The sequence below is a fragment of the Tursiops truncatus genome, chromosome 12 (assembly GCF_011762595.2).
Source record: "Tursiops truncatus isolate mTurTru1 chromosome 12, mTurTru1.mat.Y, whole genome shotgun sequence".
Classification (NCBI taxonomy): domain Eukaryota; kingdom Metazoa; phylum Chordata; class Mammalia; order Artiodactyla; family Delphinidae; genus Tursiops; species Tursiops truncatus.
This window is the reverse complement of record NC_047045.1, coordinates 70353972-70377296: the sequence shown is the minus strand read 5'-3', so window position 1 is coordinate 70377296 and position 23325 is coordinate 70353972. Positions and strand designations below refer to the sequence as shown.

At 36.8% G+C, this 23325-nt stretch overlaps 1 protein-coding gene across 7 annotated transcripts in view; it reads left to right on the top strand.

Moving 5' to 3' along the window:
- The first annotated feature begins 1372 nt into the window (after positions 1-1372).
- SHPRH (SNF2 histone linker PHD RING helicase) overlaps positions 1373-23325 on the top strand; it is a 90782-nt gene continuing 68829 nt past the window's right edge. For 2 of the 7 annotated variants that reach the window (XM_019951813.3, XM_019951809.3), the window contains exons 1-8: positions 1377-1527; positions 11075-11738; positions 14000-14129; positions 15966-16184; positions 18947-19025; positions 19663-19813; positions 20975-21083; positions 21704-21960. In XM_019951813.3, coding sequence (XP_019807372.2) covers positions 11103-11738; positions 14000-14129; positions 15966-16184; positions 18947-19025; positions 19663-19813; positions 20975-21083; positions 21704-21960 — 1581 coding nt within the window. In that variant the 5' untranslated portion in view covers positions 1377-1527; positions 11075-11102. Of the gene's footprint in view, positions 1528-1715; positions 1739-11074; positions 11739-13999; positions 14130-14615; positions 14692-15965; positions 16185-18946; positions 19026-19662; positions 19814-20974; positions 21084-21703; positions 21961-23325 lie in introns of those variants that run through there. The other 5 variants (XR_012324901.1, XR_004529281.2, XM_019951812.3 and 2 more) reach the window with 5 other exon arrangements.

Genomic DNA, 23325 nt, shown 5'->3' with positions numbered 1-23325 from the left:
ATTTTCTTTAATTGTAAGGACAGGATACTGTATAGAATTCCATCTCTGTAGGTGAAATTACATCTCCAGACACACAACTGGATCTACACTTTAATATTTTGTACAGGATAACAATAATGTCTATAGAGATTAATTACCCTGATCAAGCTGAACAAAGATGAAATGATGCTGTGCTTATTTTTAAATATTTCTGCCTGGTACCAGCTGAACTCAGTCAAATTATGAGCTTAATTTTCTGCTCCAATGGTGAAATGTGACATAAAACTATCAAAGATAACCTTTTACAGCACAATAAACGTTTAAATATGGAGTTTCAAATTACACTTCCAAAAGAAAGGCTCCATTATGTCTTGTATCAATACTTAGTTAAAGGATCAGTTCTCCAATGAAGAGGGACTCTGCTTGCCTACTGCTCCAGCACTAGCATTTCTTTTTCAACTTGCCTTATGAAGACTTGGATAAGGTCACTGATTTCCACTGAATTCTACGTGGTTTCATTTATGCAAATGGCCTCTCTTAAGCTATTTTAGAGGTCTAAAGAATATGGACCACTCCGGACTCTCTCCGCAGCTAACGGACGCTCCCATAGGCAAGAACTTACTTTTGTCCTTCTGTGATCACACAGGCCAAGACGCCACTCCACAGTATAATGCTGAGTCCTTATTAGGTACTCAATCACTGAGTGCCCCATGTTCCTGAGGGTTATTTTTCAGGCTCTTGGCCCTGAAGCCTCTCAGTTATGCCAGTTATCTAGGCATAAGCCTACGTCCAAGAAAAGCGGCTACCGCTCAGTGAAGAGAAGGAAAAGGACTAAGATATCGGAAGGCCACCTTCAGCACAATACGTGTAGTTTTTTCCTCATCTTAAAATATTTACTCACATCTCCCTGGAAAGTCTTTTAAAATCACTTTTCTGAGGGAGATAAGCTTCATCCGTAACTAATTAGTGGCTGCTTTCTGGAAACAATTTAAAAGGTGCATTTGCAGAATTCTCTTCTTTTTGTTAAAGCCACAACTCTTACATCTGGCACTCGCTTCAAACGGGTCCCACTCCCTTCCGCTGGGAGCCTCGCCCCTTCAGCCGGGAGCCTCGCCCCTTCAGCCGGGCGCCCCGCTCACTTCTAAATCCGCTTAGAGCCCCGCCTCCTCCTTAGAGGTTCCAGCCAATCCTGTATTCTCCAATGGCTTGGTGTCGAGATATCGCGAGACTTCGACCGTGTCTTTCGAGAGTCTCTAACCGTGTGGACTTGCGCAGAAGACACTCATGAAGCCACTGCCGGACAAAGGGGGCGGGGCGCTCCTACGTGCGCGTTCACCTTGACCCTTCGCTCCAGCGCGCGCTCGGCACCTAGGAGCTGTGGTTTCTGGGCCCCCCAAGGAACCGCAACACACGCCAGCCTAAATCGCGCGTGCCTACCTCAGGTGGATGTTCGCTGGGTGGCGAATGCATGTCCGGGACCTGCGGGGGCATTAGAGGGCCCTGAGCCTTGGTGCAGAGAGGCTCTAGGGGCTTGGAGAACGAGTCTAGGTAGGCGCTTGGGTGATGGAGGGTCAGGGGTCAGAGGTCGGGGACGGAAGGCGTCTCTGCACAGAGACGGAGGTCCCAGGGAGGGAGGACTGTGTTGTTCTGGAGTCTGGGAAACTAAAAGGCTGAGAAGGAGCCGCAGCGCGAGTCCCCCCGACCCTTCCCCATCCCAGACGTGTGGGCCCGTGCACCGCCGCGGCTCCCCCGGGACGAGGTGGGGCCATGGGAAAGGAGGCTGTGCTTCTCTCCGGGGGCTGGGGCCTGGGTCCTGCAGTGTCTTGTTCGAGCGCCCCGAGGGCTGTGATCGCGCTCCTCCGCCTCGCGGCAGCTTGTTTGCCGGGCCTGCTGGGAGCGGTCGGCGCTGACAGCCCTCCTCAGACTCCTCGAACCGCTTTTGAGTCTTTTGGAAGGAAACTGAGTGGGTATCACTGTTCGCCGCAGATATGCCCCTGGAGACTTGGAACTGGGCAGCTGCCTAGCTTCTTGGTGGGCGGGGTTGTAATGTAGTACAGGGGAGGCCGAGGCCAAGTTAGTCTGAAAGTTCTCAGTTGCCTCTGGAGTCATATTAATTACATTCGCATTCTAAACCACCAGTGCACATTGTACACTTTGACTCCTTGGTAGTTGCTGGTTTCCAGAACCAAGATGTGTTTTCTGATGATTGACGGTCACTGTCAGATAAACAGTATTATTAAATAATGACCATTAAGCTTGTGTCTTTTTTCTAAGTGACTTGATATTAGCCATGAGGTAAAAATCCTAGATGTTTGGTGTTTTCCTACTTGTGTTTAAATTAACTTGTGGCTTTAACGGAACAAAAAAATAATAATTTTAAAGTCATTAAAGCCATTTTTTACTATTCGGTTGGGTGATAGCAAGAATGATGAAACTCCCATGAATTGAAATAATCCATAATATCTGTACTGTCACCAAAAAGACTAGTTGATTTATGATCAGTAATCATGCTGGAAGCAGTGTGGTAGTGAACAGTTGTGGGATAAGTGTACCTGTACTGCAAAAGCTGGCACTTCCTGGAGTTTACAAGGTCCACTTGGCCAATAAGCTGGCAGTTGAGAATAAAATAGTTTAGTTTTGAAGGATGCTATATATATGTATATATATACTCTTCTTGTCCAGCCTGAAGAACTGTACTTACAGGATTATTAAAACAAATCTTTTATTAAGAGTTCAGGCTAGAAAGATTTGGGGGAAACAATCTGCTGGTGAAAAATCTTATGAGGGCATTTTCTAAGTATCTGTGACTAACATATGTTCTAGAGTTCAGTAGATGAAAATACTCTCAGCCTACTGGGATTATCACTACAGAAGAAGATTGTGGTAATGCTAGGTCACTGAGAACTTTTCAGTTATCAGTAGTGATTGGGCTTCACTTGCATAAGGCTTACCTTGGACAGCAATATCTCAAATGTATATACTCTTTGTTCCCCTAATAGCCTAAACCCAGGCCTACCATGGATTCGTGGTAATTCAGGATTGGTATGTGTCTTTTAATGAAGAGCTAATAATTTGGAGAGGAAAGAACCTGAATAAGTTTAATTGATATCCATTTGTTGTATTGTCTTAGTAACTTAACATTTTATGTTTACTCTTCTAGCAATCTATCTTTGTTTTCTGTTAAAGATGCAGGTCAGTCAGTTTTCTCTGTCTCATTCTGGGCCAGAAATAGTAAGGAGTAGTTTCACACTACCTATAGTCTTTTAGAATATGGTTAAGAGAGATTTTTCCATAAAGAAATATGAGTAAAGTACTGTACTAGGCCCTTAAAAAGAGAGAGGGTATTGAGAAAATTAGAGATCTTTGGTTCACGCTACTTTGTATGTCATTTCCATCCTGACACTGACCGCATTGGGAGTACAATGCTGAATAGGATACTGTTCTTGCCAAGCTTTCGAGTAGTTCAAAGTCAAACAGTTAAGAACACTGTAGCAGTTGGGATCAAGGAGGAGAGGCCCTTAACTCAGCATACCTGGTCATGGAAGGTTTTGTGGGGAGATTAGGACAGCGATAGGCAGAAAAGCATCAAAGGGCATTTCAAGCAAAAGGCTTTTTACATCTTAAGTGAGGGACAATAAAAATGTGGTCCATATAGAAAACTGCATATAATCATGTTATACCCAAACACTGATATTTAAGGGGAGGAAGAAGAAGCAGAATCATCAAAGATGAGATTCATCTGGTATGAGGAAAACAAGGAGAAGGATTTAGAATTGGAATATGATTAGAGATACATGGAATTTTACCAGTACTTGACTTATTAGCTACCAGTTAACATTATGGTTATAAGTAGCTTTGATCAAATATTATCTTCTTTGGTTCAAGAGTTATCCCTAGATAGAGATCTGCTAGAAAAAGAGTCAACCAAAACAGGATGGTGGGGTGGAGGGAAGGCAGATCATGAATGTTTGCTCAATAGAGAACTGAACAAAACGAGAGCCTTGCTAGAAATCCTGGTCTTTATTTTTCTTCAACTTATCATTGTAATTGACAAATACTTCTGTAATATTAGAAGAATCAGATTGGAAGCAAACATCTGAAAGAATGTGCAGATTATAGTGGTATATATCACTTAAAAGATACTGGATGAGCCTTACCAGAGAAAAGAACAGAGAGTTGAAGGAATGTGTTCGGATTCAATAATATCTCTATTACAAGACTGTTGTAAGAGAAAGGGCACATATTAACCTCTCTTCGCAATTGATTGGCTCAAAATGGTCATGGATTACTAGAGATGCAGCACCAGTTGAGCAGACATTTCCCATCTATACTATACTTTGGAAAGAAAGAAGTGGATTTTAGTAGGCAGCTGGCTAACAATAACGAGGTTTCTCAAACTTGGCTGCGTGCTGGAATCGCCTAGGGAGCCTAAGAAATAATGGAGGTAGTGCCTGGGCCCTGCCCCAGAGATTATAATTTAATTGGCTGGGGTAGTACCAGGCATCAGGATTTTTTAAATTTCCTCCAGGTGATTCTAACGTAAGTCAAATTTGAAACACACTGATCTATAGTCTCCCATCCTGCCACTTTAAAGTTTGGTTATTGTAAAATATAGTTTATATAGTGTTCTCGGGGTGATGATAATAGCAACTACCACTTACTGAATATGTGCTAAATTTCTGTTGCTGTGCTCTTGTACATACACAAAGAGGCTAGACAATTTGTACGTGCAAGGCTAGAATTAGAATCTGTTGATAGGACTTCAAAGCCCACATTCTCTCCTGTAAACCGAATTGCTTTGCAGATGTGAGACACTTTAGCCAGTTGCTTTGGGGGCTTTTAGAGTTAATGATTCCATAATTACCATGTTACTAATATTACTGTGATTGGTGTGATAGGTTGTGTAACTGGCCCAGTTCCCTCCCCATCCCCTACCTCATATCCACGCTCTTTGCCATGAGCGGTTCCACCCATAAAGAAGTGTAATATATCTCCCCACCTCTTGACTTTGAGTCCATCCATGTGACTTGCTTTGGCCCGTGGAACCTTAGTGGTTTTACCCTGACCAAATGCAGGAAAATACTTGTTTGGTTGGATTTGTACTCTTACACCTCAGTCACTGCCGTAAGAACACTCCTGAGTTTTTTTTCTGGTCCCAGGAGAAGGATGAGGACTACGTTAAGCAGAGCCAAGCTGCTTCTCCTGAAACCTAGCCCAGATCAGTCAACCCTCAGCTAACCTGCAGATCTGTGAGAATAAATGCTGTCTCAAGGCAGAGCTTTGGGTGATGCGTTATACAGCATATTTATGACAGTAGCTAACTGATAAACTGGTATAGCCTAACTTCAGCAGAGTGACCCAATTCCAGTATTCCAACCTGTGCTCTGAGGAGAACTGGACACAGATAAGCATTTAGGTTATTAAGGGCTTCCTGTATTATTCTGACCTCTTATCCAAGATAGTAGAGGCGATAAGATGCTTGAAGAGTAGTTAACTATAGTCAGAGATAGATCACCAGCTGCATATTCATAAGCCAAGCACTGGTTGAGGGAGTGGAATTCTCATGATTGACTTAGACCAGCAATGTTTGATAGACATTTTGCAATTATGAGAGTGTTCTATATATTTATACTGTCCAGTACAATAGCCACTAGTCACATATGGCTTTTGAGCTCTTGAAGTGTGGTTAGTGAGAATGAAGAGCTGAGTTCAAATCTTTTTATAACTTAAAGTTAAATAGCCACAGGAAGCTAGTGGCATCCTTATTGGACTGCACAAACAACTTCCTTGAGACTACGGAGGAAACCACTCTTCTTCTAAGTCACAAGGCCAATGTGTTCCTAAGTAAGAGAAAGGTTCTGTCAACAAGGAAATGAGGTAGATCTTAGGTAGATAAGTAATATTATATGTTTCTTTTATGGTTATTGTTCTATTCAGATCTTCTATTTATTGGACCAGTTTTATTCATTACATTTTGTTAGTAAATTACACATTTTATCTAGATTTTTCAAGTTTATTAGAATGAAGCTATTCTTAATATTCTCTTACAGTTTTTAAATCACTTCTGCACCTACTTTTTGTCTTTGCTTTTTAAATTAGGGTTTTTTTTAATTTATTTATTTATTTTTGGCTGCGTTGGGTCTTCCTTGCAGCGCGTGGGCTTTCTCTAGTTGCGGCGAGCGGGGCCTACTCTTCATTGCGGTGCGCGGGCTTCTCATTACGGTGGCTTCTCTTGCTGCGGAGCACGGGCTCTAGGCGCGCGAGCTCTAAGCGCGTAGTAGAGCCACAACTTCAGTAGTTGTGGCTCGCGGGCTCTAGAGTGCAGGCTCAGTAGTTGTGGCTCACGGGCTTAGTTGCTCTGAGGCATGTGGGATCTTCCCCGGCCAGGAATCGAACTCGTGTCCCCTGCATTGGCAGGCGGATTCTAAACCACTGCACCACCAGGGAAGTCCTGCTTTTTAAATTAGTTTTATTAAGGTAAATTACATGCAATAAAATTCAACAATTTTACACATACAATTTGATGAATTTTGACAAATGTGTACCATCATGTGATCACCAGTAGAACATTTCTGTTACCCCAAAGGTTTCCCTTCTGCTTCTTTGCTGCCAGTCACCTCTTACCACTTCCTGGCCCCTGATAACCACTAATCTGCTTTCTATCACTAGATTTTTACTTTTTCTAGAATTTCATATAAATGGAATCGTACACTATGTAGTCTTTCATTTCTGGCTTCCTTCACTTAGTATAATGTGTTAAAAATTCATCCATGTTGTTATATGTATCAGTAGTTTATCATGAGTAGTATTGCATTTGTTTATCTATTCATCAGGTGATGGACATTTGGGTTGTTTCCAGTTGTAGGCTTTTATTAATAAAACTGCTATTAACAAATTCAAGTTTAAGTCTTTTATGATTCTGTGTTTTTATTTCTCTTAGGTAAACGCCTATGAGTGGGATTAATAGGCTGTGTAGAAAATATATATTCAATTTTGTAAGAAATTGACAGACTTTTCCTGTTGGAATGCTGGAGAATTCAGTTCTAGTTCTTCTACATCCTCAGTCTTTTAAATTTTAATCATTCTACTGGATATGTAGTTTCTCATTGTGGTTTATGGGTTGAATTTGAAATGCCTTAATAACTGATGATGGTGAAGATATTTTCATGTGCTTACAGTATTTGCAACGTATAGATTCTCTTTGGTGAAACGACTGTTCAAAATTTATGTCCATTTTTTAATAAGGTTGTTTTTCTTACTATTGATTTGCAAGTTGTTTATATATTCCACATAGAAATCTTTCATCAGGTATTTGTTTTACTAATATTGTTTCCCATCCGCAGCTTCCCCTGTCATTTTCATAACAATATCTTTTGAAGAGCCAAAGTATTTAATTTCATTAAAGCCTAATTTATCATTTTCTTATAGTCTCTGCTTCTTGTGTCCTATTTAAATTTTTTTTTTTTTTTGGCCTAATCCACTGTCACTTAGATTTTCTCTTCAGTTTTCTTCTGGAAGCCTTACAGTTTTAGCTTTTATATTTCAGTTTATGATCCATTTCAAGTTAGTTTTTATGTGTGTGGGGAGGTAAAAATCAAGATTCTTTTTTTTTTTTTTTTTGCATAGAGGTATCTATTAAAAGGGATATTCTTTCCCCATTAATTGCCTTTGAATTTCTTTCAAAAATCAATTGACCATGCTATGTGGGTCTATTACGGGACACTTTATTTTGTTCCATTGGTCTATATGTCTATCTTTATATCATTACCACACTGTTTTGATTACTGTCAGTGTAAGTCCTGGAGTCATTGTTAAATATTTCAACTTTACTCTTCTTTTCCAAAATTATTTTGACTCTTCTAGTTCTTGGGAATCAGCTTGTCAGTTTCTACAAAAAAAAAAAAAAAAAAAAGGCCTGTTGGGATTTCGAATGGGATTACTTTGACTCTGTAGATCAATATTGAGGAATTGACATTTTGGCATCTTGAGTCTTTCAGTCCATAAACATAGTACATAGTATATATATCTCTCTATGATTATACTACTAGGCTATTTCTCTCTTTTTATGTAGACTTGACAATTTTCAGAATAAAAAATTCTTAAAGTTATCTTTTAAAGAACTGTAAAAACAAGAGAAAAAGACATATTTATGCACATATTTTTCATTCACAATGCTTTTTATCCCATTGTGTAGGTCCAAATTTCCATCTAATATCATTTTCCTTTGTGAGGACTTCCTTTAACATTTCTTGTAAATGTGGGTCTGCAAGTGAATTCTCTTGGCTTTTGTCATTTTTTTCACCTTTATTTCTTTAAAGATACAGTCAGCCCTCCATGTCTGCAGATTCTGCATCCACAGATTGAGCCAACTGCGGATCGAAAATATCCAGTAATATAATTTGCTTTCCTAAAATTGCCAGTCAGTTTTTTTAATAGCCACCTTTTTGTGTTATGACTTCCTGATTCTGTTTCATGAAAACAATATGTTATCTCCCTGAGGATGTAATGATTTGACTGTTTTATAAAGTTCTTATTCAGATTGCTCCATCTGTTTGGGTGAAAGTTTCTTTGTTCATTTATACTCCTGTTGGAGATCCCTTCATGTTTGTTGATTGTGAACTCATCTTTGAGGTTCAGATTCCTTGCTTTACCTTTCATTGTCTCTGCTTGTACAGTTTGCTTAAGGGGAGGCTCAGAAGCAGATGTAAGACTTGTTTTCTGTTGTATTCAGTGAGAATGGGAGATTGGTGAGACCTCCATATAGGCAGAGTCCATTGTCATCTGCCTTTTTTTCTTTAGTCAGTGGCAAAGGACATCTTTCCAGTTTAGGCACCGCTCCCACCAGAAAATAGATACCCCCATCACAGCTACCTTGGCTTTGGGAGAAATAGGGCAGGTAAGGGCCTGTGGGTTTCCACTTTATTGTTCCACTATTATCTGTGCCGTAGCCCTGGACTCACTTTGGGTTCCACTACCAGGTCCCCCACCACTGAGCATGGCAGCCCGCTTGATGATGCTCCCATCTTTTGTGCTAATACATTCACGCTGTCACTCAGCTTTCCAGTCTGATTCCCTCTGTATCATTCTTTAGGAATACCTCAAAGTTTCTGGTCAGCTGAGATTTCCCCTTGTTTTGTATTACCTTAAACAGGGCTAGATTTGGAGCAGAGTAATTAAGGATGGCGAGTTAGTGGAGGTAGAGGGATGTAGACTGCTGTGAGCTCAGTTTGTCGTCAAGAAACCAAAACACAGCTTATCGTCTGTATTGAATTAAGGACCATGGTTTGATCTATACTTCTTTTATATCCTCTCCTCAAATACAGCACAGTGTTGAATACTTACTGGGGACTCGGCAAATACCTGACTGGATTTTATTTAAAAATGGAATTACTGAGAATATTTCTCTTTTTTGTTTTTCTATATATGTTATATATATATTTTTAACATCTTTATTGGAGTATAATTGCTTTACAATGGTGTGTTAGTTTATGCTTTATAACAAAGTGAATCAGCTGTACATATACATATATCCCCATATGTCCTCCCTCTTGCATCTCTCTCCCTCCCATCCTCCCTATCCCACCCCTCTAGGTGGTCACAAAGCACTGAGCTGATCTCCCTGTGCTATGCGGCTGCTTCCCACTAGCTATCTGTTTTACATTTGGTAGTGTATATATGTCCATGACACTCTCACTTCGTCCCAGTTTATCCTTCCCCCTCCCCGTTTCCTCAAGTTCATTCTCTATGTCTGCGTCTTTATTCCTGTCCTGCCCCTAGGTTCTTCAGAACCATTTTTTTTTATTCCATATGTATGTTAGCGTACGGTATTTGTTTTTCTCTTTCTGACTTAACTTCACTCTGTATGACAGACTCTAGGTCCATCCATCTCACTACAAATAACTCAGTTTGTTTTTATGGCTGAGTAATATTCCATTGTATATATGTGCCACATCTTCTTTATCCATTCATCTGTCGATGGACACTTAGGTTGCTTCCGTGTCCTTGCTATTGTAAATAGAGCTGCAGTGAACATTGTGGTACATGACTCTTTTTGAATTATGGTTTTCTCAGGGTATATGCCCAGTAGTGGGATTGCTAGGTTGTATGGTACTTCTATTTTTAGTTTTTTAAGGCACCTCCATACTGTTCTCCATAGTGGCTGTATCAATTTACATTCCCACTAACAGTGGAAGAGGGTTCCCTTTTCTGAGAATATTTCTTAAACTGCACTTGAAGACAAATTTTGTTTATACATCCTTTTTTTTTTCCCCAGCTACATGGTTGGAATAAATTGGAATAGGCACTAACCATCATTATGACTTTGTGATTTAACTTCTCTGAGTTGTTTTATGCTATGTATAGGAATTGGCTATTATTTTGGGAAACGTAGTTTAGGACCTACCTTATATAGGCTGCTTTTAGCCCAGTTTCCTCTTTTGAGTTGACAAAGCTTTCTTTTCTTTTTTCCCTATATTTTTAAATTTTCTTCTTTTATTGTCTCTGCCTTATTTCCCCTGTTTGCCATCACCACCTTATTTCTTGCCCAGATATCCCTCTTATTCTTTTTATATGCTGATTCACAAAAAGAAATACATTTCTATGTTTTCATCTTCCTCTTTTGAAAAAGAAGATATATTTTTAGGGATTTTTAAGTTATGTAAGAGTCAAGTGAAGTTTTGTTAACTCTTTGGGATTATAAAACAAAATTGAAATTCTATGGTGATGATATGAATCTAAATGTCACGAAAAGTTTTCAAATAAGCATTTCCAGGATATCTGAGAGATTTACCTTACTATCATGCTGCTCATTAAATGTATTTTTAGAATTTATTTTAGTTTAAACAACAAATTATCTATATTAAATTTATCTGTAAAAGACCAATAAGACCATTAGAATTTATATGATACATGAGATTATAGTGAATGTGTTCCAAAGCTGTATTTGACTTATTAAAAAAATTATCCATTACTTTGTGTGTCTCTGAAGATTCCATGTTATGTGTGGGATTATTTTTCTCTGCTGAATTTCTCATCTGGGAGTATTTTAATACTAAAATCCTCTCTTGGAATGCCTACTGTTGCGTTTGTCTTCTAGACTTCATATTTACCAAGATAACTTGAAAATGAGCAGCCGACGGAAACGTGCTCCTCCAGTGAGGGTAGATGAGGAAAAGCAACAGCAGCTTCGTTGGAATATGCATGAGGACAGAAGGAATGAACCTCTCACCTCAACTGATGACGAGCAGTCCTGCCCAGGTTTGGACTCCTCTTCTGCTCACTGCATCATCCTAGATGATAGTCTAAAGGAGGAAGTGGCTCACAAAGATAAGAAGAGGTGTCCAGAAGTGGTGAGCGTCTCAAAATCAGTTGAAGAAGAGACTGGTGGCATTTTTTCCCCTTTGTCTCCAAAGCTGAATATTGTGATTTCTCCCTGTCACTTTGATAATTCTTGGAAAGCATTTCTAGGGGAATTAACTCTTCAGCTTCTTCCTGAACAGAGTTTAATTGAAAATTTTTCTGAAAGGAGTTTTACACTGATGAGTTCAGAGTCGAGCTGTCAGTTTGTGATCTATGTTCATTCAGAATGCGAAGATATAGAGAAAAAAGAAAGAGGACTCAACGAGCCAATCAGTATTTGTGACAAAGGTATTCAAGTGGAATCATCCTTTAGTGGTGAAATGTTAGAAGATTTGGGGTGGCTGCAAAAGAAGAAAAGAATAAAACTTTACCAAAAACCAGAAGGAAATCACATTATCAAGGTATGCAATTTCTGTAGTGTCTTTTAAGGTTTTTCTGCATCAGACAGCCCATTTTGAAATTAACTTAGAAGGAAAGTCTGGAAAGCCAGCAATAAGCCTCTCATTATTAAGTGTCAGAGTACATTTTATTTGGGACATTCAATAACTATAAAAAATGTATATTATAGCTAATCATTTTCAGGCTGTTCTTTTTTCAGGATCTTCCTGATTCGCCCTTTCCAGTTCTACTCTCAGTGACTTGTTTTGGTCCTCATTATCTCTTTCTCTTCCTGTAGCAATCCTTTAATTACTGCCTTTTCAACTCCTTCATTTCCTTTGTCTCTGGGCTGGTATGCTATGAATGCAAATGGAATTCTAGTCTATTTACTGCCTCTAGAATTAATGATAATCTGGCATATAAGTCTCTCCTTTGATAGGCCTTTGTCTCCTTCTCCAGCCTCAACTCTTAATCACTCTGCTTTTTAGTTTGTCCCAGAAAGTGCAAATTAATTTGTTTCCTGCAGATACCCTGCTGCCTTTTTGCATCTCTGCTTTTGCTCTCACACTTCCCTCTGCCTGGGTTGTGCCTTCCTCATCCCTCCAAACTCCTGGTCGTCGCTTAATGTTCAGCTCAGAGTTTACTTCACCTAAGGAGATGCTTTCTTAAACTCCATGGATGGTGTTACATGCTCTTCCCCCATAATATCTAACACATATGCTTATTTTTGCCTTGGTCACTTGTAGTGTACTTACATTTTATATCTTTCCCCCTCACTAGACTATGAAGTTTTTTATCTTCACAGCCCAGTAAAATACCATGTACTAAACAGATTTTCAGTAAATGAATGAATAAATTTACCATTCTTTTCAGGCTCTGCTATTCACTAGCCAAGTAACTCTTTGTGAATCATTTAAAGGCCCTAATTTCAGCTTCTTTTTGTATGAAATGTAAATAGTACTCATTCTTTTTACCTCATACAGTTGTGTTGAGAATCAGGTGAGGTAATGTAAGTAAATGTACTTTGTCAACTATGAAGCAGGTTTATATGCCTTCATGCTAGAACTTGAAAAGAAATTCTAAAATGTTAAATTCACCTCTGTTCAGTTGAAAGCTGTGTTATACATTTCTCACATTAAAAATCAATTATATTGATAGCCCCATTTATAGTTTCAGAATTGACAGAAGGAAAGGAGAAAATTTAGAAGCATTGGATTGTAATTAATTCTTCCCTGCAGTCTAACTGTACAACCAAGCATTCCCTCTCTTTGCTGATAGTGAGTGCCAAAAATTGTGGCTCAGGGATAACAAGTATGAAAGAATTCATGGATTGTATGCCTGTGTTCTGTCTACTTCTCCCACCCACACACCAAATCTTGATCTGTTCTGTCTTCCCTAATCCCAATTTTTATAAACTTTTAAACACTTATTGCTGCTGTAGCAAGCCATCTCTAGGTACAAAGCAGAATATAAGTAGTGAAAAATAATCTTTGCCACTTATTCCTGTATAATGCTGGTTGATTCTTGTTCTTTAGTGAAAAACTATGAGAATCTCAGTGATTAGGGAATCAAGCTCAGGATAATACAGGAAAATGAAGGAAACTGTATTTATTGATTATCTACCATTAGGAAGTTTTAAAATTGTACTAAGTGGGCTATCTCATATAGGTTTCTCTCTATTGGGGTCAGAATAAATCAATTATTTTGTTTGTTTATTTAGCTCTTAAATATCAATGCCAGTATTAAAATTCAAGTATTTTGACTACAAAACTTCATACTACATTGTTTCACTAGACTCAAGCTACATAACCTTAATCAAGGTCTGTTTTCCTATACATTTTAGTGTTTGATATAGTAATAGGGATTCCCAAACCTAACTGTGCTTAAGAATCCTGTCATGTGCATCAGAATCTTCTGGGGGAATCTGCATTTTTAACCAGCTTCATTGATATTCTGATGATCATCCAGTTGGGAAATCATTGACTTGGTTGGTAGAATTGGTGTTCTCATCACAGTCTCCCAGGTTCAGTTTCAGTTAAGGAAATATTTTTTTTCTAGCTACTTAAATGGTGCATCACACATACTAGGTACTGCATTTGTAGAATGAATTTGTTATTGAAAGTGAAAACATCTAAGGGAGATTTGGTAGGTATATATTTAGTGCTTGTGGGGTAAATACTGTGAATACCTTTAAAAATGATGATGTTAAAAAATGTTTTTCTTATATCCTCAAAAATGGTATAGTACAATCAAAACTATTTTTATGTTGATTAATTCTATGTAGGTTGGAATTTATCTTTTGGAAGGTGGCCTAGCAAAACTAGATTTTCTGAGTGATGCAAACTCAAGAATGAAAAAGTTCAATCAACTCATGAAGAGAGTGATGGAAAAGTTATACAATTTTATTATTCCAGGTAATATTTAAAGTAAACTTTAAAATTGCTACTACTGAAGAGCTGTGGGTTTTCCCCCAAATCCTATACATAACAGCCAGAAAAACAGCTACTAAAACCATAGTAAAAATTAAACCTTCATAAAATTGCTATATGACAAAATTATACTTATCCGAAATACCCCTACTTCTATAATTTTTGTCTTTATTTGCTTAATAATGTGCTTAGCTTATAGTAGTTACTCAAGAAATGTTTATGGAGTCAATAGGCAGAATTTAAAGGGATCTGAGCTGATTGGAATTTTTGCATTATTCCTGTGCTTTTTTATTTTGTCATGGCCAGAGATTCTTGGCTGGCCTTTATTCCACCTCTCCTTTGCAGTCTGACAAATAATCTCAAGAGCCTGCTTCCCATAAAGACCAGTTAACTTTGCTACTGTTTCTTGGCAAGACGTTGTATCGTTGGTCAGGACTGCAGTTTCAGAGTTGTCTGCCATTGGTTCCCAAGGGAGAGTGTGGATGGCTTGATGCAGCCCATCAACACTACTGGAAAAACGGCTCAAATTCTCCAAGTCCTGCTCATGGTGGGTCAGCCTTATTTCAGGTGCAAATTATAGAACATTTTTATACTGGAATATTTGGGAAATCCGTTTCTGAGCTTGGTTATTGAATTGTTTCTGCAGTACATTCTTTGCAAAGCTTCATGATAACTAATAATAGTAAATCATTTTGCATGTTAAAGACTTAAAATTGGAAGGGATGCTTTTAAGTACACCTAGAATTTTTAAAGTTATAAGAATTCCATTATTCTGCCTTTTAAAAATAATAAAATTTGAACTTTTCAAAGGAAAACTTCAAGGATTTTAAAGGAAAACTTCAAATTTAGTTACTAATACTGGAGTATACACCTATACTAACAGTCTGAAATAACTAAGCATATAACCACACATTAATTGTAAACTTTTGAAAATCTTAATATGACATAATTTTTATTGAAAATAGTAAATTATGTATTTTATGGTACAGTTTTTATTTTAGGGCATATGAGGCCTGTTCTATAAATGTGTGTAGGCCTATTTGAAACCTTTCAGTAATAAATCATTAGCTTTAGTTAATAGGGTTTGTAAATTTGTTCAAGAGTTTGAATTTTTTTTTTCATGTGTAGGCATGAATCTTCTTCCACAGGGCAATTGTGCCCAACAAATGAGTCTGAAATTCTTACGAATTTGTGTTGATGGCTTAAGCCCTTAATCTCCTGATTGGCTGCTGGTGCTGCTACCAAATACCTATCCTTTTTAGCATAAGAAATAGAATGGGAATCCTTGTCTTATTAGACATAGAAAAATTGCGTATGGATTTTTTTTATGTTAAGATGTAAAAGTGAAATAAATTATCCTTTTACAAACTGCAAAAGATATTCACATTCAGTTCCTCAGATGTTTATTAAACATCTACAACGCGCAAGGCACGTGCTAGCTGCTCTGAGGAACTATAAAAACAAAAGACAGCCTTTGCTCTCAAAGAGCATTACAGTTCAGTGGGGAAGGGATGAATACACACAAATGATTGTATTACCAGACAGATTGCAATATATTACTATATCCAAAGTATAAGAGTATTGCATGAACACAGAAGAGAATATTAATTCCGACCAGGGAAAACAAAAGAAAATGTCATGGAAAAAGTATCAGTTGAATTTTCTTGAAGGATGGATGGGTAAATTTTTGATCAGTCAAAAAACATACTAAGAAAGGCCCCAGAAGTGGAAGAATGCATGGTATGTTCTTGAAATAAGAATTGCTTATAGTTATAAATGTGGATGGGATTGTTTTGAGTACATTTGTTCTTGGATATACAGATGTGTTGGAAGAGGATGAGGAAGATTCAGAGAGTGAGCCAGAGGGACAGGACATTGATGAACTCTATCACTTTGTGAAGAAAACACATCAACGAGAAACTCCATGCATCCAAGTGGATGTCCAGCATCCTGCACTGACTCCTGTGTTGAGACCATACCAAAGAGAGGCTGTAAATTGGATGCTACAACAAGAGCATTTCAAAAGCACCCCTGCTAGTGGCAAGTATAAGATGCTTAAAGAAAGGCAAATTGATCAGAGGGATTATATGAGAGAGAGGGTAGGGGGAAATCGATCAGTAAACAAATCATATTGAAAACATAGGATAGAATGGGTGCTACTATGAACAAAATTATTTTCTAAGAAATCCTTCAAAACTGAAATCTAGAGAAATTCATATATGAGTTCCCTCATCCATAAAAGTTCAAACTGATTTTTCCAGCCAAAGTAAAGGCTGCCTTGATTGGAATTTTTAAAAACCAAGAAATTTTTTACATGCCTTTCCAACTAAGAATTGCTTTTGTAACCTGACCAGATGGAATCTTCCTAATATATGTAAAAGGCTTTACAATTTAATCATGAATGTTAGGGACAGAAAACAAATTTACAAAAGTGGGAGACAATGTGTAACTAACCTAATTTTCCTAGGTTTGCATGTATTTTCTTTACTCCACAAAATAAATAATAAAATGAAACACCATCTAATAAGTGTTTTCAAAAAAGTAGTAGATTTATGGGAGTCATTTGTGCCACTTCTTTATCATTGTCTTTAAAGGCATGGGCACAAGATGAGATTTTTACATGACTCTAGGAAGTAAAGTGTTAACTATTTCTCACTCTTCCTGTATAGATTTATTTTAATCAGTGATGAATAGCTCTTATTTCTCCCACTTTTTTATCCAACAAACTTTATTTTTTTAACTTTTTATTTTGGAAATATCAGTTCATAGCCAATATTATTTCTTCTTCCTCCTCCTCCCCCAATATTTTGAATTATTTTGAAATAATAATCCCACATATTGTATCATTTCTTCTGTTAATATTTCGGTTTATTTCATTAAAAGATAAAGGATCTTTTAAACAGATATAAATATATGTAGAATGCATTTTAAAACCCAGTAATTCCTTAATATCACCAAATCTCTCTCCCTTCCTTCCCTCCCTTCTCTCTATTTCTCCTTCTTATAGTTTGTTCAAATCTGAAACCAAATAACATCCATATATTGGAATTAGTTGCTGTCTCTTAAGTTTCTTTTAGTCCATAGGTTCTATCTCCTCTCTCTTGTATTTTTTTCGTATATTTGTTTAAGGAATGGTTAGCTCTGTAGAGTTTACCACAGACTGGATTATTTTTTCTCCAAAATGAAATAATTTTTTTCAACTAAGGAATTTGATTAAGGTGTAACTTACATACAGTAAAATGCACAGACCTTAAGGGCACAGTTTGATAAGTTTTGATGAATCTATGCATCTGTGAAACCAGCAACTCAGTTAAGACATAGAACCAGACTTTTTCAAATGTAGCCACTGGCCACACATGCCTCTTGAGACTTGAAATGTGGTTGTCCAAATTATGTGCAATAGGTTTAAAATATATACTAGATTTCAAATAGTACCAAAAAAAGAATGTGAAATATCTCACTACTAATTTTTATATTGATTGCATATTGAAATGATAATATTTTGATTATATTGGGCTAAATGAAAACAAGTATTAAAATTAATTTTACCTGTTTCTTTTAATATTTCTATCATACAGGACTGACAAAGTATTTCCATCACCCCAGCAAGTTCTATAATTGCCCAGTCAGTTCTCCTACTTCAACCCCTTCGGGAGGCAACCACTATCACCGTAAATTAGTTTTGCCTGTTGTTTTTGTTTTTGTTTTTTGGGGTTTTTTTTTGCGGTACGCGGGCCTCTCACTGTTGTGGCCTCTCCTGTTGTGGAGCGACAGGCTCCGGACGCGCAGGCTCAACGGCCATGGCTCACGGGCGCAGCCGCTCCGCAGCATGTGGGATCTTCCCGTACCGGGGCACGAACCCGTGTCCCCTGCATCGGCAGGCGGACTCTCAACCACTGCGCCACCAGGGAAGCCCAGTTTTGCCTGTTTTTGAAACAAACGGAATGATAAAATGTGTACACTCGGGTGGAAGGAGTTGGCCTCTTTCAACATAATGTTTTCGAGGTTCATCCGTGCTGCATGTGTCAGTGATTCATTGTTTTTTGTCCACAGGCTGGATTTTGTTGATTAAATCCCATGTGTCATTTAGTAGTTTTTCTGTTCCCTTGGTTCCCTTAAATTAAAGCTTTTTATCTTTTAATTTTTTTCATTTTATAAAACCTATATGTCTGTATTCCTACTTCATCTATTAATCCCTAAAGAAAGTAACAAAAAGTGACTTACCATTTCACTGGTGAGTGGAGCCATACTTCCTACTTAGCAGTTGGTTTGAACAACTTAAAATATTAAGGGAAGGGTTAGTGGACGATTCTGGCTGAAATAAACTCAGTACTTCAGTGTTATAGTTTTAGATATTATTTCCTCAGTTAAGCCTTTCCTCCGACTCAGACCCATATAAAAGGTTAGGTCTGATTTACGTTAATGTATTAGTCCAGTATCGTATATCTGTTGAGTTATTTAAAGACATCAGGTAACTTCTTGAAGGATTTATAAAAGATAAGCTACTTTCCTTTATTGGGTAAGACTTGGTTATATGTATTAGTTTTCTTTTCCTGTTAATCCTCTGTAATTTGCTAAACTTTTTCTGTCTTATCACTTGTTTATATGGAACATATTGGTGCCCAAAGCAAAGAAAGCTAAAGAATAATATCTGAAGAAAAGAAAGAGGAGTCCTAGCCTTTTTCCCATGTGTATGTGCCTTTCCAGGGTGTCCTGACTGTTAACTTACTTTTATTTTAATGTGATTATCTGGCAGAAAGGAAAACAAACAAACTTGTTCTTATGATTATATTTTTCTTTAGAAAATGCCCTGCACTTCCTATGGCGAGAAATTGTTACATCTGAGGGTTTGAAACTCTACTACAATCCATATACAGGCTGGTAAGGCAAAACGATAGTAAAAATAAATATTACAAAAACCTGTATGAGATTGGTAGCGTAAGTCTTCAGCCTCAGCAGTACCTCAAGAAGGAATACTAAGTCCAGGTCTCATTAGACATTTTTATAGATAGACATAGAATTAATAGCACTTGTAATTTTTCAGTAGATAAATGCAGTATAATAGACTTAAGATGCATAGTTATTGATATTTAAAGAGATTATAATTTTAGGTAAAATGTCATCTTATTATGGGCCAGTTCATTAAATTTGTTAATTTCTATTACAAAAGAGTTTTAGGAATCATTAAATATGACTAGTGAATCAGTAGTTATTGCCATTCTTAATTTTTTATTCACAGATTCATAAAGGTCACAGAAAGAAGGCAGACATGCTTCCTTTTATTTATAGAAGAAAAAAATGATGACAGTACCAATTCTGTTTCTGCAGACTTTAGTTGTCAGCTCAGGCAGTTTTTTGATCACAGTTCTTATATTCATGATCTAGGGATTATAATTGTTGCAACCTAAAATATAATTTTTAAAAGCTTAGCTTTCTATGCATTTCTCCCAGTTCTCTTTAGGAACAGTGTAATTTTTATTTGCATTCCTATGATGTGTTTTTCTTGTCTTTTCCTTAGCATCATCCGTGAGTACCCAAATGCTGGGCCACAGTTGCTTGGTGGAATCTTAGCAGATGAGATGGGTCTGGGAAAGACAGTAGAGGTTTTGGCTCTGATTCTGACACATACTCGACAAGATGTCAAACAAGATGCTCTCACTCTTCCTGAGGTAGTAGGAGTACTATAGGGCTTGGGAAAGCGGGGACATATGTTCTCCAAAAGCATCATGTATCAAACATTTGCTTGGCACTTAAGTCAACACTTTCAGTTTACTCTGCAATTAATGATTTATATTAGTTGTTAGTTAACTTCAAGTAGGCACAGAAAATGGGATGTTCGTGACCTGGAGGGGTTTTTTTAAAGTGATATTGACCAACTAGGAAGGCGACATGCTGTCACTTACCAAGCTTCCTTCTAGCTGGCAGAGAAATTCCCTTAGGAAAGTTTTATTACTTCCTCAAATGTTTTGTCACTACTTCACATCTCTGTATTACTGCTAAATATTTTTGAGAGCTATTTTTCAAAAACTGTGCAACAGATATGTAAATCTTAGAGTCAAATATCAATAATTAGAACTTTGTTACAGGATAAACAGCTTAGTAATTAGATTGCTAGATGAAACAAACTCTGAGTCTTTATTCCAAAATACAATTGTGTTTAAAAATGCAAATTTTAGAGTTTATAAGAAAAAGAAAAAACTTCAGTGAGGCAAATATAGCTCACAGTTCATATTTTCCAATAATGGAATCTGAAATCAGCCCATTTAATCCTGCCGAAATGAGGCCACTAGTTAAAGGCATAACTGTAATTACCTGTAGGGCCCACCATGCTCACAACCTTAGTGGTTATGTGATCTTTTAATAGTGTAAAGTTTGCAAAATTAGCCTTTCAGATTTGAGTAAGGGTTAGAGTAGGGAATGTCTATCTCCTTTGTAGAAAATGAGTTGGAGTATTCAGTTTTAACTATCGGTAACTTCCTTTGGATATTTTCTGTTCATTAGCTGTGTTAATTTTAAGTTATTTTGAGTATTATTACAAATTCAGTGGGTTATTACTATTTTAAACAAGGCTTGAAAAGTTAATTTCAGAAGTTTCACACTTAAAATTTAGGTAATTTAAGATAACGTACAATTTTAAAAAGTGATGGCTAGCTATAAACTCTGAAATAAAAAATAAGGTTTATATCTGTGCATAACATATTTAGCCCTTTCTTTCATAATTTATTATAACTCTTTTGCATCTCCTTAATAGAAGGAGGGTTTGTCTTATTAAGCAACTCAGAATACTGAAAGCAGAACACTGTGTGACTACTTAATGTTGTTTATATCAGGGAAAAGTGGTGAATTATTTCATTCCATCACATAATTCTGGAGGAAATGTAAAAAACACAGAAACCCAGAATATGGAATTTGAACCAAAAGAAAAAGTTCAGTGCCCCCGTAAGTATGAAATCTCTTAAAGGTAACACCTTTTTACAGTGATCTTTGTTCTGGTTCTTATTATATAGAGATATCTTGTAATTGTTATGAATAATTGTTTCTACAGTTATTTATACTTTGCATAAAAGTTCAATTACAAGGCATATTATCTTAACAAAAATAAACATTTATTCTTTGGTTTGACTTGGTCCAGACAGTTTTTTGCTTAATTTGAAACATTTAAATTTCTTTAGCTTACAGTTTAAATCAGGCTTTGATAAAGAGTAGCTACTTCAAATTCTGCTAGCAAATGAATGTTTCCCTTGCTAATGGTAGCATTTATGTAAATAACTGTGAGAAGTTTTTTTTTAATATGTAGTTTTAAATAATAGTTGATTTGTAAGATTAGCAAATTAATGTAATTCTTCCTTAAATTATTCCATTACAGTAATTTATTTCTTAATTATTGAGATCAATTTTTATTACATATTCTTCAAAATGATGATGTACAGACAACATATCTTTAATAAATCTTTGATTTATTTTCTTCTTAACTTGGTCCTCGGTACACATTAAGATTAACTGAGTTTTCTTTTCATTTTAATTGTTTTGACTGAGTTAGTATATCCTTTTGCATTTAGCTACACGTGTGATGATCTTGACAGCTGTTAAAGAAATGAATGGAAAAAAAGGAGTTTCCATTCTTTCCATCTACAAGTATGTCAGTTCTATATATAGATATGATGTTCAACGGAACAGGAGTCTTCTGAAAAGGATGCTGAAATGTTTAATTTTTGAAGGTCTTGTGAAACAGATCAAAGGCCACGGTTTTTCTGGTACTTTTACACTGGGAAAGAATTACAAGGAAGAGGATATACATGATAAAACAAAAAAGCAGGTAACAGAGCATTTATTAAGTAGCTTTATGTGATGCTTTACAGAATAAGTTGACAGACCCCACCTGTCTGAAGCTCTTACAGTCTGATGATAAAAAAACAAACATTGGGAAAAACGCTTACGGCTGAGGCATATGTTTTCTACTTCTGAATATAAGTTCCATCAGAGTAGCAACTTTATTTTGGTCACCATTAAGCCTGGAGAAGAGTACGTGACATGTCAGGTACTCAATAAATATTTATTGAGTGAATTATAAAATTAGTTTGTTAAGCATATTATAATTTAAGATAACTTTTCTTACCCTCATGTTGTCAGCAGTTTAAAAAGCATGTTCCATACTTTATAAAAATATTGATACCTTACATTTGCATAGCTCTTTATATACAATGAATCTTTTATATAAGTTTTTATTTTTCTCATGTCATCACCTTATAAAATGTTTATTTTTTTTTATAAAACTGCTGCTTTGTGGCCAATAAGTTCAGTTTGCTTTTAAGAAAATTGTTACAAATTGGCAAACATAAATCAAGAAAAGACTAATGACAACAATTTAGAATGTAAAGTTACCAGCTTAGCTACTGTGAAAGAAATGACAGTCCAAAAAGTTCATTTCCTAGAGCAGGGAGTCTCCACCAGTTTCTCCCCAGCTAGGTTAGAAGACTGCAATGAACTTCTGTGCTTTTAATAATCCTTCTGCTACCCAAAAAAGAAAATCTCCTTCAGTTAATGCCAGTCATTCCATGTTAATGTCATTCATTCCTCTGTTCAACCTTGACTGTGACATCACTTCTAGGAAGCTATTGCTGGCACCTACCTCCCCATCGCAGCCCCTCTGGGTTATATAACCCTCTTATGGATTCCTATGGCGTCATTTTATTTTTTACTGTTCTGTCTTTTCCAACAGACCCCTTTGAGACCAGGAGCTAAATATTCCTCATATATATATCCCCAGCATCTAACATGATGCCTGGCACAGAATTGGCATTCAATAAATAATTGCAGGAGGGTACACAGTTAGAAAGGAGAAAGAAAGAAGGAACTTATTTGCTAATTGCAGTAACTAGTAGATTAATTTTCACTTTGTTTAAATGCTGTATTTTAATACTTGGTATTTGTATAATTGCCCTAGTTTGTATATTTATATATTATAAACTACCAGTCTTTTATTGATTTAGGCAGATTGTAAATTATAAGAAGTTGATGCCAAAATTAGTAGCTTCCTTTATCTTTCTAACTTTTGTTCACTCCAAATCTTAATGATATAGCAGTAGAGCTTTCTTTTGCTTTTGGAGGGAAAATCAGGGAGGGGAGTTCTTAGACCAACTTGAAAGCCACTGATCAAGAGTGATTCTCCTCAGGGAAGGGG